The sequence below is a fragment of the Aulostomus chinensis genome, chromosome 18, assembly GCF_037954235.1.
Source record: "Aulostomus chinensis isolate RoL2024-O1b breed Wild chromosome 18, RoL_Achi_v1.0, whole genome shotgun sequence".
Taxonomy (NCBI): Eukaryota; Metazoa; Chordata; class Actinopteri; order Syngnathiformes; family Aulostomidae; genus Aulostomus; species Aulostomus chinensis.
The window spans coordinates 859,688-878,019 of record NC_141337.1 but is presented as its reverse complement, the minus strand read 5'-3'; the positions used below and the strand labels follow the sequence as shown (position 1 = coordinate 878,019).

General features: G+C 46.5%; 1 protein-coding gene across 12 annotated transcripts in view; it reads left to right on the top strand.

Moving 5' to 3' along the window:
- The window catches only part of LOC147244538 (RNA binding protein fox-1 homolog 3-like), a 396,055-nt gene that overhangs the window by 258,809 nt on the left and 118,914 nt on the right, over positions 1-18,332 (top strand). The window contains exons 2-3 of one of the 12 annotated variants that reach the window (XM_086186204.1): positions 3,207-3,317; positions 3,908-4,935. The exons of 9 other annotated variants lie outside the window; for them this stretch is intronic. In XM_086186204.1, coding sequence (XP_086042330.1) covers positions 4,918-4,935 — 18 coding nt within the window. In that variant the 5' untranslated portion in view covers positions 3,207-3,317; positions 3,908-4,917. The remainder of the gene's footprint in view (positions 1-3,206; positions 3,318-3,907; positions 4,936-18,332) is intronic. 2 more of the 12 variants (XM_086186206.1, XM_086186205.1) reach the window with 2 other exon arrangements.

Sequence of the window (18,332 nt, the reverse complement as noted above, 5' to 3'; positions counted from 1 at the left end):
AGGCTCGGATTTTCCCTGAATTCAATGTATTTATTTATTTATTATTACCATTTTTTTTGCAAACAGATGCGAAAAGATTGGCACTATTGTTGAGAGATTGATGATAAAATGGAGTTCCAACACAAAATGTAGTCATGGATTTTGTAAAAAATATAAATTTAGAGTTGAGTTCGTCATGAAAACTGCCTCAAAAATGGCACCAACTAGAAAATCAATTGAAAACCAGTTGAATCCATCCGATCAGAGGCCTGACTCTCGACTCATCCTCCAGTCTTTATTTGGATGGATGTTCTCCGTTATTACTGGAGCAGATTTGAATAAACAACATCCTGCAGCAGTTTGCATTTAGCCTCAGATTAGAATCCAACTAATCCAGGTGACTGCTGTCTGTGCTTCAGCTGTCAGCGTTACACCTGGTGATTAACAAACCCAATCAAGGAATCCATCATTTCTTCACATAAACAAGCAAATAAGGATTAATTCAATAATAGGAGCCATGAAATAAACAGACTTGTTTGTTTTTTAAGTGATCTTATGAAAGATTTGTCTCCATCTTGTGGCAGTGAAAGTTAATACAAGCAACTTTTGACACGCCCCTTAGGTCACAGGCTCCTCCCTCGTTACTGCTGCAGCTGCACAACAGTAGATTAGCAGTTTTGGCGATAACTTTCCCACAAACCCTGAGCTTGTGATCCGTTTGTTCTGGTGTCATGTGGGTGAGCCTCACCCTTCGATGATCAACCCACATGCATGTCAGCCGAGGGCTGAGGGGAAGCAGCTCGCTCAGGGCGTGCGTCTGGTGAGCATGCTCAGTAAGGCTCCTCCTGAGCATCACCACAGTTAGGAACTCCATCAGCTGTGAATGTACAGAGGTTTTCTTTGAGTGTTGTGTCGAGCTGGTTTGTGGAGGCTTGAACGTAAGGAACCTTCATTGAGATGAAACCAGAAGTGAAGACTAGAACAGCGATGAACTCATTTCCAAAACGGTACAGAAACTTAAATCATCATGAAAGCCAACCTGCCCACTCAGACGGGTAAACGCCGTCCCCTCTGTCCCTGCTTCCACTGCTGAGCAACGGCTCGCAGGGCTCGAGGAGTCAAAGGTGCCGTCTCGCTGCGACAAAAAAGTGTGGCCTCGTGTTACACTCGGTGTGCCTGCTGTCGACTCACCGGGTCTGCCCGCCAGTGGTACCAGCATGACACGCAGCAGCCTTCACATCCTCGACACACAGCCTCTAATTACTGCACAGCCCTGCCAGTTTGCAGCCCTGGGCCAGTGCTGGCTGCTCAATGCCGAGATGTAAACACTGCATTATTAACACTACATACAGTCTGTGAGCACGGCTATGTTTAATGTACTCGACGTACGTCTACAGAGGCATTAGTTTAGTGGGATTCTTTACGTGGAGCCATACAACAGATTTACTGTTTCCCAGCCAGCGAGCTCCAGAACCAGCAGATGGGCGATTTGCTGCGTATAGTGTAATGTATGCTTACAAATGATGTTTAATGATGTCTTCCAGGGCGAGGAAGCAAAACATGGCCATTTCCAGAGCTGGATGTGCAGCCTTTGAGAGGCTGGAGTCAAACATGGGGGTTTGTTTCATCTGTCAGGAAGCAGAAGCCAGACAGATGCTAACTGCTCACACGCTCCATTTTATTTTGAAAGAACAAAAACAAAAGAGCCCATCCGTCCTCTTTACCCATTCATCCTAGCAAGATTGAATAAATGTATAAAATTATAATATTAATTGTATTAAGAATCAGGATGTACCTTCCGGGTGTGAAAAGTAAAGCCAATGAGGAAGTGCCTTCAGCCTTTCCAACTGCGAGGCGGTGGCGGTTGCTAAAAGAATTTGACTGGATGGAAGTCTATAATCTCACTTTTCATTTCCTCAGTAAACATTTTCTTAATGAGTTTATGGTATTAATCGCCTGATTGGAGTCCTCGGTACAGCATGATGTCATTTTGTAAGCTACAGTGCAATGTAAATATGCTAGATCGCAGGGCCGCCACGGGATTCAGCCCCACCCTTTTGTCCAAATATGGTCACTTCCACTTCCAAAAAACTAAGATGGCCTCACCAGAGGTGGTCTCTCCAACTTACTCTCTCTCCATGTGAATTTTGAGGGTTCAAACGAGACTCAAGCCAGGATGCATGCATTATTTGTCTGTTGTGTTGTGAGAGAAGCAGAAAAGATATTTAGAGTATTAGAAGAAATAATTCAAACAAGATGGAGGACTGGAAACCTCAATTAGCCTTCTTGCTAACTGCAGTGCTTCGACATCAAGTATCGTACATATACGGATGTTTATTCATGTACAGGGTCCTTATCAAATAACCAAACAATGACCCACAGTCGTGGAGGAGCTGGAAGATCAGCCCTGCTGGAATGTCAGCACCCACCTGTAGACCAGGCTTCTAAACCAGCGTCCTGGTCCTCCACTTGTTTAAGTAGGTCACTCCATAAAGAGAAGTGTGTGATTAGAGAGACTCAGGATGGAGCTGCAGGCCGTCCTGTCGGCAGCCGACCGGCCGGAGCTCCCAGCAGCTGCGACCAGGCGGTGCGGCGCCATGTTTGATGAATGAGGAGGGTAGGGAGAGCCCTCAGCCGCTACTCCGCTGGGAGCTTTAGGGCTTGAGAGTGAGAACTCGGACATGTCGGCTCGTCTTCACCCTCTGAAGTTGCTTTAACGACAAGATCTGACGATGTTGCGAGCTGCAGAACAGAGGGAAGATCATCCTGAAATATTAAGGAAAAAGATCGGCGAGGGTCAGAGACAGGCCGACATTTTAGGTGCTCTGTGTGAGGCGTTCGCTTCCTCTACTCTGTGAAAGCTCTGTCTGTGTAATGGATGGTGGCGTCTCTGGGGAGTGTCGAGACGGCGGTGGGAAATCTTAAATGGTCAAGGAAGCCGCTCACATCTTTTTGTAAACGTCGTTGAGCACGTTAGAAAAGCAGCTTTGTTCCCCAACATCTTCACCCAAATCTCCTCAAACAGGGATTGTAAGAAGCCTCGGCTTCAGACTGTGGCGCCCACCAGCCCCTTCCCCGGCTTTTTGTTTTGCCCCCACCCTCTCTTCCCTCCCTCTCTCCCTCAGTTATTTATGAGTGGGACTTGAAATAGACTTCAGTATTTGATAAAAGCGTGATCCTTAATCCGAGTTGCCTGAGAAGTGCATTTCATTTTTATTTCCCATCAGAGATGGATGGCGGCGTGGGGCAGTTACCCTCTCTGTGATTGCTAATGTAAATCCATTGGGTTTGGGTGGATGAAGATATGGAGGCCTTGCATGCGGCCCCAGTTCGTGATGGTGAGTGTGACGTGATGGAAAGGCCGGACTGTGATGGTGAGATAGAGGAGAATTATATGACGCTAATTTATCAGTTCACTTCAGGAATGTTTGCAAAATTCTGCAAGTGTGCCATTTCAGTGTTCACGTGTGCCTTCCTGAAGGAGGGAGGGAAATAAAATGGGTGATAAATTTAAGTTGACAGTTTCGCCGTATGAATGAGACCCCTTGTGTATCCACTCGCTCGCAGCCAGCTGCAAATTTAACTCAGCCTCCTTATGTGGCAAATACTGATGGGTAACATAACTATCTGCTCTCTTCATTACGCCAATGTTCTCTATAGCTGGCAAATGTTCTTTAGGATCCTACAGCAAATTATCTCATCCCCCAGGATGTCTTTTATTGGATGATCCGGTGCTGGAGGATGCCGCAAAACCGCTGGAGCTCTCTGTAGCCCCCCCAGTTGCCACAGGGTTAATATTTAAAAGTGCAAGCTCCCAGTCGTGTATTGATGATATGTTTTGAAAATTTGCTGAGGCAGGCTCATTGTTACAGTGCCGTCTAAAAGATAGCCCCCCTCCCCCTCTCACTCTCCCCTCCCCCCTTTACAGCCACCAGATGGAAAGCACAGTACAGCATGTGAGCTCGTGTAGCCCGGCTCGTGATTTGCCCCAAAACGTCACCTGATAAACAACCAGAAGCGACGTGAGAGTGAAGCTCAGCAGCTGAACTGAGGAACGGAGCGTTTCCCCCACTTCTGCTCCGCCACCACCACTTCAACCTCTCAGTCACAGGAGAAGAAAGAGGAGTTAGTTCTCCTCCGCCATCATCATCATCATCATCATCATCATCATCATCATCATCAACAACAACACAAGACCCCCCCCCCCCCCACACACACACACATACACACCTTCACCACCACCCCCCCCTCCCTCCTCCTCCACATCTCCTGGCTTCCTGCCCCCCCACCCCCACCCACTCCCCGGGACGCTGAATTTTACAGTACCGTCTGCGGCATCCTGGTTAGCTCAGCGCATCACTCCTCTATGCAGAGCGATACGGCGGTGGAGGAACGCTGGAGGCAGCTGTCAAGCGCAGGCTGCTGCTGCTGCTGCTGCTGCTGCTGCTGCTCTAGTTGAGCCTCGGCGCCGTATACCGACTGATTTCACATTCACCAATAAGAGACGGCACCGTGGGGAGAGAGAGAGAGAGAGAGAGGGAGGGAGGGAGTGTGTGAGAGTGGTGTGGTGAGGCAAGTGGAGTGGAAGAGTGTCAAAAGAAAAAAGAGGTTACAACACCTCCCCAGCTCTTTCTCCCATCTGCTTTTCCCCCTTCTTACTTGCTCAGAAGAAGAAAAAGCACACGGGGCTTTTAAAAAATTAACTGCTGCTTGTTGAGAAAAAGGCACCAGAAGAAGAGGAAGAAGAGTGGAAGTCAAGCCCCACTGAGCAGAGCAGAGGGAGGGCTGCCTCCGTGGAACAGGACCAGTAACGTGCTCCGTCCAAACGCTCGGACTCCTGCTGACGCCCACACTGGCTGGACTGGTCTCAGCGCTCGGCCCTGCTCTGCTCCATCCACCCGCCCACAGCCGCCCGCCCACAGCTGCCCTGCCTCCACCATGATGATGTACTTTTGGGTGAGTACCGGCCGACCACGTCTCCAGTCCTGGTGCTGCTCCGGCGTGTGTGTGATGGCTTTTCCACATTGAGTTTTATTGATGCTGGGTGATGCTACAGAGGCCTGTGTTTGAGTGTGTGTGTGTGTGTGTGTGTGTGTGTGTGTGTGTGTGTGTGTGCGCGTGTGTGTGTGTGTGTGTGTCTGTGTCTGTGTCTGTGTGTGTGTGTGAGATTATTACTTTCCCACCAACTTCTGCTGACAGCTACCCAGCATGCATTATGTTGGTCAGGGTCTTGTGGGGACACCTCTGGACAGCCTCCTGTCTCCCTGTGTCTTTGCTGCTCTGCTGTTTAAATCTGCCTCCTACTTTTTTCATCTTCTGACAAATGCAAAGACATTTAGAGCAGAATTATTCCACATTGATGCTAATTAATTCCCTCATATGTGCTGGATTGTTTCCTCTGCAGTGCTCTTTTTGTATTTTTGAAATTTTTTTACTCTCGCTAGTATGGATCATTTTAATCTTCCACTTTTTGTATTTTATACCTTTGCAGAAGTAGATTTTAAATTAAATTGTTATCTAATGCAACACATATTTCTCACATTGCTACTGTAAACAGATGTAATGCAGTTAGCGATATGTAGTGTGTGTGTGTGTGTGTGTGTGTGTGTGCGTGCTGCAGTTATGGATCGTGAGTTCACACTTCAGAGACAAGAAGAAAATTTGCAGGAGGAAAGGTTCCTTGCACGGCTCTGCCGTAAATGACAACCCTCTCGAGCTGCAGTTGCAGCGTCCGCTGAGCCAAACGTGAATAGGCGTGTTGAGCTCGAGCGCAGCAGCACTCTGCATCGACGTGGAGCTCAGATTTCTGATGAGAGGATGTTTTGGGGCCAGATTCCCTCTAAGTGGGGAAATGATCTCACATTTGAACCACAGGAAAAAGTTTGTTAGCGAGTGGAGTGGAAGCGACAGGAAGGTGTTTGATTTCTGGATGTTGTGAGAGGGGAAATGGCGGTGCTGAGTGTTTGGAGGCCTCGCTGCGGTTGGGGCCTCTCGGCACCTCCATCAGCTGGCAGTATTGATGCTCATACGGAGGGGCTCGCCACTTTCTTCTGGCCTGTGTGAGGGTGGGATGATGCACCACCTCCAGCTTCAGGCAGCCGTCAGGAGCAACGTCCACACACTCGTGTGGGCTGAGGAGAGAAGCAGCGGTGCATGTGACCCGGGGCCTTGTTTTCTGAGTTTGAGAGCACCTGGTTAGGTTTATATCACAGTTTGACTGGGAAAAGTCTGCATTTGTTACTTTTTAGTCTGTTGAAAGTAACTTTTCTCATTAAACTCATTTGATTGTCGATAGACTCGTACTATTATTTCCCTCGACAACTCCAACCACAAGTGCACTCGGTGAGCCCACTCCTCTATGCAAATCCACAGCTGAAACCATCATATATGTCCGGGTTCGTTCTAAAACCATTCGAGATGAACACTTCCCTAAAAAGCTCCATGAATTATTTCAGAAGAAAAAAGTCTTGAAAATGACCAAAAATGATTGGAACGTTAAGGAAAGAAATAAAGCATCCAGGATCGTTCTTGAAACTAAAAGTCCATGCGAGTACAGCTGGAAAACGACCTGAAGTTTACTTTCACTTGATCCACAGTTTTGCTTTCAGTTGTCATGGAAAAGATCTCCTCCGCCACCCCGGCTGGTCGAGGCGGACGGCCGCCTCTCTGCCTGTTAGAGGAAAGTTTTCATCGCCGCCGTCTGCTCATGTGGAGTTACTGAGTCTCTTCAACTACATTCATTTGAAAAGACTGTGGTTCTAGACCTGCTCATGAGGTCACTTCTGTGTGTGTGTGTGTGTGTGTGTGTGTGTGTGTGTGGACATATGAGGTTTCAATCTGAAGCACATTGAGCTGCTCCTGGTCTATGAAATGTGCTTTAAAAAATAAGATTTGCTTCGATAATCAGGATGAAATTATTGTTTGAAATGTGTTCTCTTTTGTGTTCATGTGAGTACGACAAGAAGGACAAAACAAATCTCTCTTTCCAAACCACTTCAGCTTTGAGGAGGTCTGATGAGGATTTTTGCAGAATTCCAGTCCCCACGAACAGACCAGTCACATGACATCCCAGTGCAGGCAATAATAATAATAATGATAATAATAATGATGATAATAATAATGATAATAATGATAATAATAATAATAATGATAATAATAATGATGATAATAATAATGATAATAATGATAATAATAATAATAATAATAATAATAATGATGATGATGATGAGGATGATGATAATAACAATGATAATAATAATAGATTTTATACATGAATAACCAGGGAAGATAATATTTGAATCAATAGACAAAAATGAGTATTTCTGCCCTGAAGAGGAATTCCTGTCCTGCATCTAAAGTTAAGAGGAAAATGTCTCAGGGATCATAAATACCATCAGGTTTTCTCAGTCAGTGACGATGATGTGTGGATCATCATTTTAGCAAATTAAAATTTCATCACTTTCGGTCACTTAAACTAAAATTATGAAAATCTGCTCTGTTTCCAGCCTCTCGGGTTTGAGGCCTGCCTCTTTCTCTGTTTTAGATCCATTAAATTTATTTTCTGCTCGGAGGTTTGTGAGCAGTCGTTTCAGCAACAAACAAATTTGTGGATTAAATCAACAATGAAATTATTATCATCAGATTAATAAGGAATGCAAACTTTTTGCAACACTGAAATGTGATTAAAACATAGGAGTGTTTTCACCTGTATAGAAGTCACAGAATTCAGATCATGGATAATAAATTCACATTTATCAGTACAGCCAATATTCAGCGTGCAGAATTGTGATGTGGAAGCAGCTCAGCTTGTTGAACGATAATTATTTGTTTTCTCTTTAATGGAGGAAGACTGGGAGGCTTTTTTGTCATTTCAACATGTGATTTTTAAATTGTTTGAAACTGGAATGTTGTTTTTATTTGATTCATTTTTTTTAAACAAAAATCTTCAAATTCATCCCAGTCAGTCTACTAAATGACACGTAAAATATAAAATACCATGATTAATTAGGATTGAAGGCAGGATTAAAACATGAGTACTTTATTCTATTTTGGGGAGATAAAACGAATTCACATGTGGTATTGGGGGGAAATGCAAAGTGATTGCATCTTTTTTTTGACCTTATAAATTATATCTTAGTTTAAAGGATTTTGAATTAGAATCCACATGGCTCTCCTGCTCTCTCTCCGTCCCCGCTGATCCTGGATCTGCTCCACCTTCCTGCTGGTGAAGGAAGGTTCTGGTGGCTGCTGTTGCAGGATGTGCTGCTGATGGAGAATTGTTGGGTGGAGGTTCATTGAAGGAGGGAGGTGCTGGACCTGCTCTACTTGGACAGAGTCAGGACAGAACTTTGGTTGGGGTTTGGTGCTGTAGAAATAAACTGACTTGACTAGTTCAGCGGTATGAACCCAGGACCTGACTACATTTGATGATTCGTACTTGTAAATGGGCGACATAGTAATGTGACCGTTAGCATCGCAGTGCGGCCGTTAGCATGTTGGTGCAGCCGTTAGCACTGTTGCCTCACAGCAAGCCGGCTCTGGCTTTGATTCTCAGCCTGTGTGGGTTCTGTCTGGGTGCTCTGGCTTCCTCCAGTATCAAACAAACATACCAGTTGGACCAGTTGGAGACTCTAAATTGCCCATTGCTGTGAGTGGTGGTCGGTCTGGCGACCTTTCTAACCCCTCCCATCCAATGTTGGCTGTGATAGGCTCTACACACACGCACACACACGCGCGCGCGCACACACACTCACACACGCACACACACGGTCACACGGTCACACACAAACCCGGCCCATGTTATTACTGAAAGAAGAAACGATGGTCTCTGCTACAGCAGAATCTTCCACTTTGACAGTCCGCAGTGGAAGGTCTTTAAAAAGCACCTTGTCCAGGGGTTTTGCAGTGACCTCAAGGTCCGTCCCTTTGACTTCCATCCGTACGCTCACACGTGGAACTGCTTCTTGAGAGGTTGATGGAATATTCTTATTTAGAGGAACGTCCATGGTGCTGATCTCAGCTCGGGTTCCTAACACAGTCTGGATTTCCTCTGTTCTCAGACGCTCTGCCAGAGTGAGCACTGGTGGGCATTCATTTAATTCTTTCATAGTTTATTGCATTCACTGTCAACAGAAAGAAGAGAATAATATAATATATACACAAACAAATTCCAAATCTCTGCCCTTTTATACCAGGAAATCAATTCACAAAGAGCATTCCATAAAAAACAAAATTACAGAAATAAATAAAACATCCTCAGGCCCACAGCCACGTACATTCCTTTGTTCTAGTTGTTATTTGGATTTTTTTAATTGTTATTCCAGAGAGATCAGTGACTGATGACATCACTGAGGACGGACACTGAGGAAACCAATATGGGAACCTGCATTCTTTCTAATGACCAGCAGGGGGAGCCTTCAGCGGGTACAGGGAGAACTGTAGTGTGCCTATTAGACCTGCTCAGCCAAGTAGAGACTTTATTACCTCAGCAAACATTTTTCTACTGAGTTTATGATCTCGGTTGCTCATCTCAAGTCTTCAGCTGATACATTGTGGTCCCATCTACGTTCAGGGTACGATCCTGTCGTCATGTATTGACAGCTGTGGTTGCTAAAAGTCAAGATGGTGACGGCCGAAAAGCAGGCCTCAAAGAGACTCCGCCTACCACCGGTGGATGACATCACCCTGGCAGCTACGCCGCTACGTGCTTCATGTGTGGGCCCTGAAATCCCCATCACATGTGTCAGTCCGTGATCATGGATTTACGCTCATTTTGGGTATCTGCACGGTGTGTGTCAGCTTCAGTCAGCCAGCGTTTAGTGGCGGGAGGAGGGTGGGACCGCCTCCTGTTTGAACTGCAGGTGGTGAGCATTACCTGTGGTCCCTCTGGAGGCCTGTCAGCCGTGCATCAGTCTGGGGAACCTGCACGCTCCCCCTCATTAGAATATTTATTCACCAAGCAGATGTTCTTATCCGGGGCAATTACCTTTGGCTTACATTTCCCTGTTGCCCGCTCATATAGATGAATGTGTATACAAAGACATCCCAGGTTATGCATGGGGCCCCTGGGTGCCACCCACCGTTTCCCCCCATATGCGTGGCAGGTAAGCCAGCGAGGTCTGCCAGTGTGCAACTTAACCCTGTTGTGGTAATCGGAGAAAGTGGCGGCGACATGGCCACACAGTGATGGAGAGACCGGCTGTATATCATTCTCTCCACCCGGCTGTTCCTTCACGTTAGAGACAGAGCGAAAGAGGGAAGAGGCATGGAGTGGAGAAACCATGCATGCTTCTGTCCTCCCCTCAGCGTGATGAATAATTTAGCAGTGCAGGGCCCTCGCTGTCGAGAGGAGATGGTGGTAATGGAGAGACTGGATATATACGGCGTGGCAAGGAGCAATGGTTTATGTTAGACTTCCCGACCAGCGCACTGGAGTGTGCCGCAGGCTCCTCACATGGTGTGTTTGGCCCTGCATTAATGCTTTGTTTTTATCTGCACGAGAAAAAGGAGAAAAGACATCCAAAGGCTTAAAAACAGGAAGCTTGGAGGGGCCGGTCATTAGCAGGAGTGGAGTCCCTTTAGGCAGACGCTCCATCAAATCCGCTGTGATTCGCTCGTATTATTGCAAATTGTATCAGTAGGTTGGACTGGTGGAGGACGAGGAATCGCTCGCAGCTCTCCGTGTGTGCCCTCATATTGCATGTATCGATGTTGCGTTCATGCATACCGTCTCAGCCTCCGGTGACACATGTGGAGGTGAACCTGCAGAGGAAATTCATGGAGCAGACCAGCCGTTCCAGACGGGGGGGCAGCAAGTCCACGCTGCCAGTTTCATATTGTAAAATTAAGTGCTTGCAATGGTTTGTTAATGTATTAATTGATCTGTGTCCTCAGACAAGCGGATCAGGAGTAGTGTCACGTACGCTCCTTAGTTCTCCCCGAGACGCCTTCATTAGCTGCTGCCGGCCGCCTCTCCACCCCTATTACAGGACTGTGTTGCCACACGCTTTACCTGACTGCTGTAATAACTTTAGACATTTTCATCTTCCCGCGGCAAGTCCTCGCCACAGCCGTGGAGCTTAACATCAAATGAGAGGCGCTTCTTTGAAAGGCGAGGTGATGCACTCCAGGGTGGAGTTGTTTTGTCTACATGTCCTGTTTTTTTTCCTTGCAAGATTCTGTAATGGCTGCTGCAATCAGTCATTAACTTGCAGTTGAATGTTTTATAATCTGGAAGGCGCATGTAGAGCGGCTGATGTAAGAGCTGCGCTACAAAGGCCAGCTAAGGAAGCAGACATCCAGGAACCTGTTCAGCACCAGCGAGATTCAAGAACTTCACCTCCGCAACATGACACATGGATTCCAAACAAGACGGAAAACGAGAAGGTTTTTGTTTTCTGGCCCCACCCCCTTTTCTTATTATCTCCTCTTCCAGAGGTAAATGTCCTGTTCGAGTCTTCCATGGACGTTCCTGCAAATTCTTTGTGTAAGTAGTTTTACAGCAGGACCTGAGATGACCAGCAAGCAGACGAATCATGACTCTGAAATATTATATTTGGCACAAAAAGATGGAAAACAGAGACAAAGTCAAGAGTTCAGGAGCGACTCAGCCCATCCATTCCCGACAGCATCTCTGGGGCAGCGTCGTTTAAAGCAACGCACGTCTTGACCTGCTCACTGCTTTGGTTGTCGCTGGTTAACTTGTAACTGTCCAAATATTCCAGGTTATTGGTCAGAGAGGGAAAAGCTGTTTCTGCAGCAGTTTCTTCCCAGATAATCTCGGGAACTCCCAAAACTCAAAATGGCTGACAGTTTATCAATCATTTCCGTGGCAACAGAGCACTCTACCCAACAGCATTGTGGCTGACCCACTTCAGTATTTTCTAAAAACAGACGTGATGCCACAGGAAGTTCTCCAGGAGCAGTTACCATCGTTTACAAGCTGTGTCGACCTCACATGGTCATGACATCATGGCTGATCATTCAGCTTCCTTTACCTCCAGAATCTCAGTGTTGAGCTCCACCAGTGTCTCTGGCTATGCTTCATCCAGGTGTGGGCCTCCTCTGCTGGGCTAATGGGTCTGGACTGCAGCTAATTGTGGTCTGACAGCAGGTCTTACCTGCTGGATTTTCGCACCACAGTCGTCTTTGATATTAGCTGCACAGCTGATAGAGCGATTAGACACAGGAGGAGAGAGAGAGAGAGAGAGAGAGAGAGAGAGAGAGGGAGGGAGAGAGAGAGAGGGAGAGGGAGGGAGGGAGAGAGAGAGAGAGAGAGGGAGAGGGAGGGAGAGAGCAGGAGGAGGGAGGTCTTCTTAAACTACAACAAGACACCTACACCGGGGAAATCACTGGTGAGTTTAGCACAGGAAAATAGATCCGGACGCAGTAAAAGCCTTGCGCTCGCTTATTGCACCTGCTATCATTAGCGCTTTTGTACACATGGTCAGCCTCCCAGGGAAAAGTCATTATCCAGCTGTGCCGTTATTTTTCTGCTGTTTTCTCCTAGTGGAGTGTGACTTCAGGGCTATAGCCAGCGCACCATTTAATGCCTCCAACACAATAAAGGACTCAAGCCTTAATGATGTGGGATTGGATGGCCATGCCTCAGGTTGTCCAGGGGCTTGTGAGCTGTTAAGAGCGGCCATTTTGCCTCGCTGCCGCTGAGGCTCCGTGTCAGTTCAGCCGTTTGGGAGGAGGCAAACATAAAAATCGGGTTCAATGATTAACGGTGGTGCCGTTGTTTAAAGGGTCCTCTCGCTGGCTGCAGCAGAATGAGAGAGTTGACAAGTGCAGCTCAGAGAGGTGCTGAGCTGGCGGCGGGTGGACGGACGCCAGCGCACGCCAACTTGTGATGTTGTCTTTCTCTGATGACTGAGTGAACAAACCTGGATCAGTGAATCACACAAGGAGGAATAATAAATTAAACACTTCGTTAAGTATTTATCACATATTAAGTTCATGGCGTCTCAGAAAGATCAGAATAAACTGAAGCGAAAGTTGAAAGATTTTGCCCCAAATTCCTGACGTCTCCAACCTAAAAATAGACTTTTTTCAGAACGACAGTAGAACAACAAGCCTGTGAGGATTAGCAAAGCATATTTCTGTGCAATTTAGATGCTATGGCCTAAAAATGTCCCTCTTCAGCTGATGTCAGGGAAGAAATGCCTTCTCTCAGCACTGATTCATTTATAGAAATTCTATTTTTCTTCTCCCCTTCCAGTTCAAACTGCACTTTATCTGTTCAAGCGAGCTTTTCCAACACCAACTGCCATCCTGGTAATTATTTTTTCAGTCTTATTTATGTGTTTTACTGTTTGTGGTCTGCCTGTTGCTCTGCCAGTACCTCCAGAATTCTCTCTTGGCAGTCCTTCATCCTCCTCAGCTGCGTTGCAGCAGAAGGCGTGTGCATCACTAACACGCCTGTGCCACGGATATGCCCTGAAGTGTCAGCTCTCACATAAGGAAAAGATTGGAAGAGCGGCCCCTGTGCGAACGGCAGCAACATATCCACTGGCAGCCTGCCACGCATGATAAGAAAACCTCCTCCGCCCTCTCTCTCACAGCAACAAATGTAATTTGTGCGCTCACCACTATTTCATACACTGATATTAAAATAGAATCATCAAGTTTCACTCTTCAGAAATCAGAAAGCGAAAGTCTTGGCAGGATGTTCGTCATTGTAATGCTTCTCTGACACACTCGGCTTGAGGATTGGAGCTTTTGTCTGAAGGGAAGTCATTTATGCTCTTGTGTGCGTGGGACTCATGTCAAAGTTGAGCAAAAAGTCTCAACATCCCCCAATCAGAATGACATTTAGTGTGGGGACTGTATGGCAGTAACGTGTGGTGAGACACACGCAGCACTGATAACGTTACGTCAGCGCCGTCGAACGGATCCGACTGACGTGTGGGAGGCGCTGACAGACAAGTCGCCAGCGCCTGATCTGGTGTTGGAGGATACGGTCAGCTTAAGATAAGGTGTGTGACGTAATTGAGCTGAATGCGGACAAACGCCTGACACAGTTTTCTATCAACAACAATGCATGTACAAGGGCACTTAGGGTGCATAGGAATATGATTGACAAGCCCAAGTCAAAACGCAAGAACTTCTTGGTCTGGGAAAAGGAGTGCGAGCTGGTCAGGACCGAGTCCAGCGTGTCGTCTGCTCAGAGCCTCGTGAGCTTTTGTACTCTGGAGAGCACAAAAACACCTGCTTAATACCTCATAAATGCTGAAGCTCGCCAACGAACGCAAGCACACACACACGCGCGCGCACACACACACACACACACACACACACACACGTGTCAGGTGAATCGTAGTGCTTTCTAGATATTGGAAGGCCTCAGCGAAGCTAAACTGTTGTGACATTAATGGAGCCGTTCATATACGTGAGGAGTACTGCACAGTGCTCAAGCTGAGAGATGGAGAAGGTGTGTGTGTGTGTGTGTGTGTGTGTGTGTGTGTGTGTGTGTGTGTGTCTGTCATAATGTGTTTAAGTAGTCAACATGTTCATGCCTGCCTGTATTTGTGAATCATGAGTTGCCTCAGTCACACACTCAACCTTTTCACTGAGTCACTTACACAGTATTATTGTGTGTAGTATCACAGTATTCTCTAGTATTATAATGTGTGTACTGTAGGTAGTTTAATTTCTGACATCAGTCAGGATGACAAACTGTGGCTGGACGGTGTCAACATAAGCTGTCAGTGTGCTCTTTGGCCCCGCCCACAGGTCTGGGAGGAGGCTTACTTACCAGACAAATTCTTCCAAACAATGTTTTTTGGATGAAGCCAAACAAGCAACGTGTCACAAAGACGTGGACGCTCTCTCTCCTCCAGAGGGGCCCTTTAGCCTGAGCCGTTTTAGTTGATCAATAAAGTTGGAGGGGAGGCAGCCGACGTCTTCTTCGGTCCAGCATTGAACGGCTGCTGTGTTGCTTATTGACAGTTATTTTCTCTGTTTGTAGTATTTTGTTTCCTAAGTAAGTTAAAACAGAGAAAACATACATGTATTTTGCTGTAATTGTATCTACCGAGAAAGTTGGTCCCACACCAGCCACCCTGAGTGTTCTGGATGGACTCGTGGTACCAATCCTATAAGGATCTGATGATGGGTACTTATTTGTGTTCTGCTGGGTTCATCCCTTTAAAGACGTTCTGGTCTGGATCGCTTTTGTAAAACACAGCCTGACGGTCCACTGGAATGAGGGAACCGGGTCCAGCATCAAGCAGGCTTCAGCCGAGCAGAGGACGTGGTGATGGAACCAGGACCAGAGCGCGACCGCTTCCTCGTCCTCTTCCTCTGTGACTTTAGCTTTATGGTTGCAAAGGCTCTATTCAAACCTAGTTATATACTCTTCTCAATCAATCCCGGGGAGTATAAACCCCCCGTCACATAAAAAGGGGTTAAGAAACAGTGTGGCACACAGGCCGTAAAATTAATGGCAGGAGAGTGACATTAGTGTTATAGGTTATTGACCGATTTCATGGAATTTATGACCCTAATCGAGAGGCAGTGTCAAAGGGAATGAAGCAAATAAGAGTCACGCTGACAGCAGGGCCGCACTGTGGCCACTCCACACCACAATTTGAGCCTTCCCAGTAAATTGTGGCTGGGACTTTATAAGTCTCGGTGGAGGCCCCTTTTGCTCCGGCTGCCCGGGTCCCGAGGCCATGCCCCGAGCCCACCTCCATCCTCCAGGTCAATCACAGCCAGGCTCAGCAGATGATGAGAAACACTACTTCATCTCACCTCATGTCAGCCGCGGCCTCTCGGTGTCAGCGCTTGGCTCTGTGTGTGTGTGTGTGAGCGTGCGTGCGTGTGTGTGTGTACGTGCAACCTCCTGTCAGTGTGATTTTTTTTTTTGTGTGTGTGTTTGTTATGGGGAGGTTCTCATGTAGTTTTCATGACCAACCTGCTGTATATTTGTAGCGGCTGGTGTGTGTTTCCATGGCCGGCGCGAGCTGGTCAAAGCTCCTGTTTAAGCTTCCACTAGAAACAGAAATATTCAGCGACGTGTGAAGGCCCGGCCCTAAAGATGAGTGAACTCCTGCTGATGAATAATTCCCAGTGAAGAGCTCGTATAATGTGACACCGTGTCATTTTAGCCTCCAAATATATTTATACAGATGAAGAGCAGTGAAATGAGATTATGGCCAAACAACACTGCTTATTTTGTTTTGGTTTTAATCTCAATAGATGCTTTTTACACTCAGACAATCATACATAAATGCAACTGACGTGGTTTTTCTGCCATGTTGGTGCTCTGGCACAGAATCACATGAGGATCTTTGAAATTATACAATAGAGGCATTTTCTGCAGTTGTAGAGTCACAAACTACAAACATCAAATGTGCCATGGCGGACGCGCTGATGTCTGACCAACGTGATGCGCTCGCTGGTGTAATTATGAGTAGATGAGCTGATGGTCAAGCGTCTCCATGTCATTTTGAGATGCAGGAGCAGGAAGATATATTAGATTTGGAGGAAAGAACAGGAGTATTAACATTTTGATTTCAAAATGGGTGCCAATCACAGCCTGCCGTTCCAGAGCATCCGAGTCAAATCTGATACTAGTAGAAGTCAGCTCATTTTAAAGGGGCAGTGTGTAAGATGTCGATGACTGTCCAGTTCATGCTAGGACAGCATTCCGGCATTTTTTAGTTGATCCGTTTTTAGGTTAATTATTTTTTAAATGTCAGGAATAAAAAATGAGAAAACTGCTTGTAGTCTGTATATGTGACTTTAGCCGATGATTTGTTACAAATTGATTTATGTCGTTTTTAGGAGGTAATAATCACGGGAAAACAGCCCCCAAAAAACATATGGGTATTGGAATGATTGTGGTAGCTTCATTGGCTACGTTAGCGATCTGGTTGGAACTCTCCGTACGGGGTCAGTGTGCCTGGTGTGTTTGCTTTATATTAACTCACCTGTAGGTGGTGCTATGTCTTCAGCCTCCCGTGCTGGACTCACTTTCACCTCGTGAGCTTCACAGTGGTTTGACAAGACAGGAAACACCAGGGTTGGCTGGTTAGCATGCTGACTCACTCCTGATGTATTTGTTGTTTTTACAAATACTGTTGATAATTGTAATTAAACTCAAATACATATTTGCAACTGCTTTCATTGTTCGAAGCTGTCGTTTGTAACACGCAAATCCAAACGAGGCTCCACTCTGCAGAACACGCAGGAATACAGGGGTCAGGTAACACAACAGGCAGCAGTAACACAACTGAAGACCATGGACAAACGTGTGTTCGCTTCTGATCTCGTCAATATGATGAAGGTTCAAATGTGTGTGTGTGTGTGTGTGTGTGTGTGTGTGTGTGTGTGTGTGTGTGTGTGTGTGTTGCACTTGCACAACACATTTGTAAATGTAAGAGGTCAAAACTTGAGCAAAAATCATAGACTGTATAAAAGAGTGGGTGAAGCCTCGAGTTCTCAGTTTGGGTGTTTTGGCTGTTGGCATCTTTCTGTTGGTTTGTTTGTTTATTTGGGTTTGTTTTGGGGTTTTTTTGGTGGGGTAAGAGGAAGTGACCATATTTAGAGGAGAGCGTCACAGGGAAGCCACGCCCTAAATCATGCCCTCTTTAAGAGCTCTATGGGACCGTGATTGTCCGGCTGCATCGCAGACTTGACTGTCGCCCTGGAGACTGTCAAGCCATCAGTAAGAGTTTATTCGGGGATAAATCAGGTGATTCTCGCCTTACAATCAGACCAACAGCTGAGTCTCCCCCTGGTGGCCATTAGAGAGAGGTTTGGCTCCCTTCTAATGATTCAGTCTGGAGACAGTGAATTAATATTTAAGACATGCTCATGTCAACGCCAGCGCTCTAAAACAGAAGCAGACATTAGCTTGTTGTCGTCTACTTCCACCCCCCCACCCCAACCCACAGCGTCTCTTATTTGTTTACTCAGGGTCCTTGAGGCTGTGTGAGGACGGTCAGATGTGGCGGCGATGCCTCCACCATCGTTCCGCCTCAGCGCTCTGTGGCTTTGTGCAGACAGAGCTCTAACCTGCTTTAAAAGCCCTTTAGCGTGGTCCTGACATGCTGCGCTATCACATCATGGCCTCGGCAGAATGTATGGAGCCATTCAGACTCTGTGCCGAGTGAAATGAGTTTTATCCAGCGCTTGACGATTGAATGTAATGGCACTCTCTCTGGGGAGCAGAGTTTTCTATCCACTGATGTTCGCACTGATACGATGCAGCGCTCGCTCGCTCGCTCGGCGCCGCTGAGGAACAGCTTGGTCTCGGCTCTTTTAAATTATGCATTTTCATGACTTGAATATGGAGGGAGATTGTGCCACTTCTGGACGTTTACATTAGACAAAACGGATGCAGC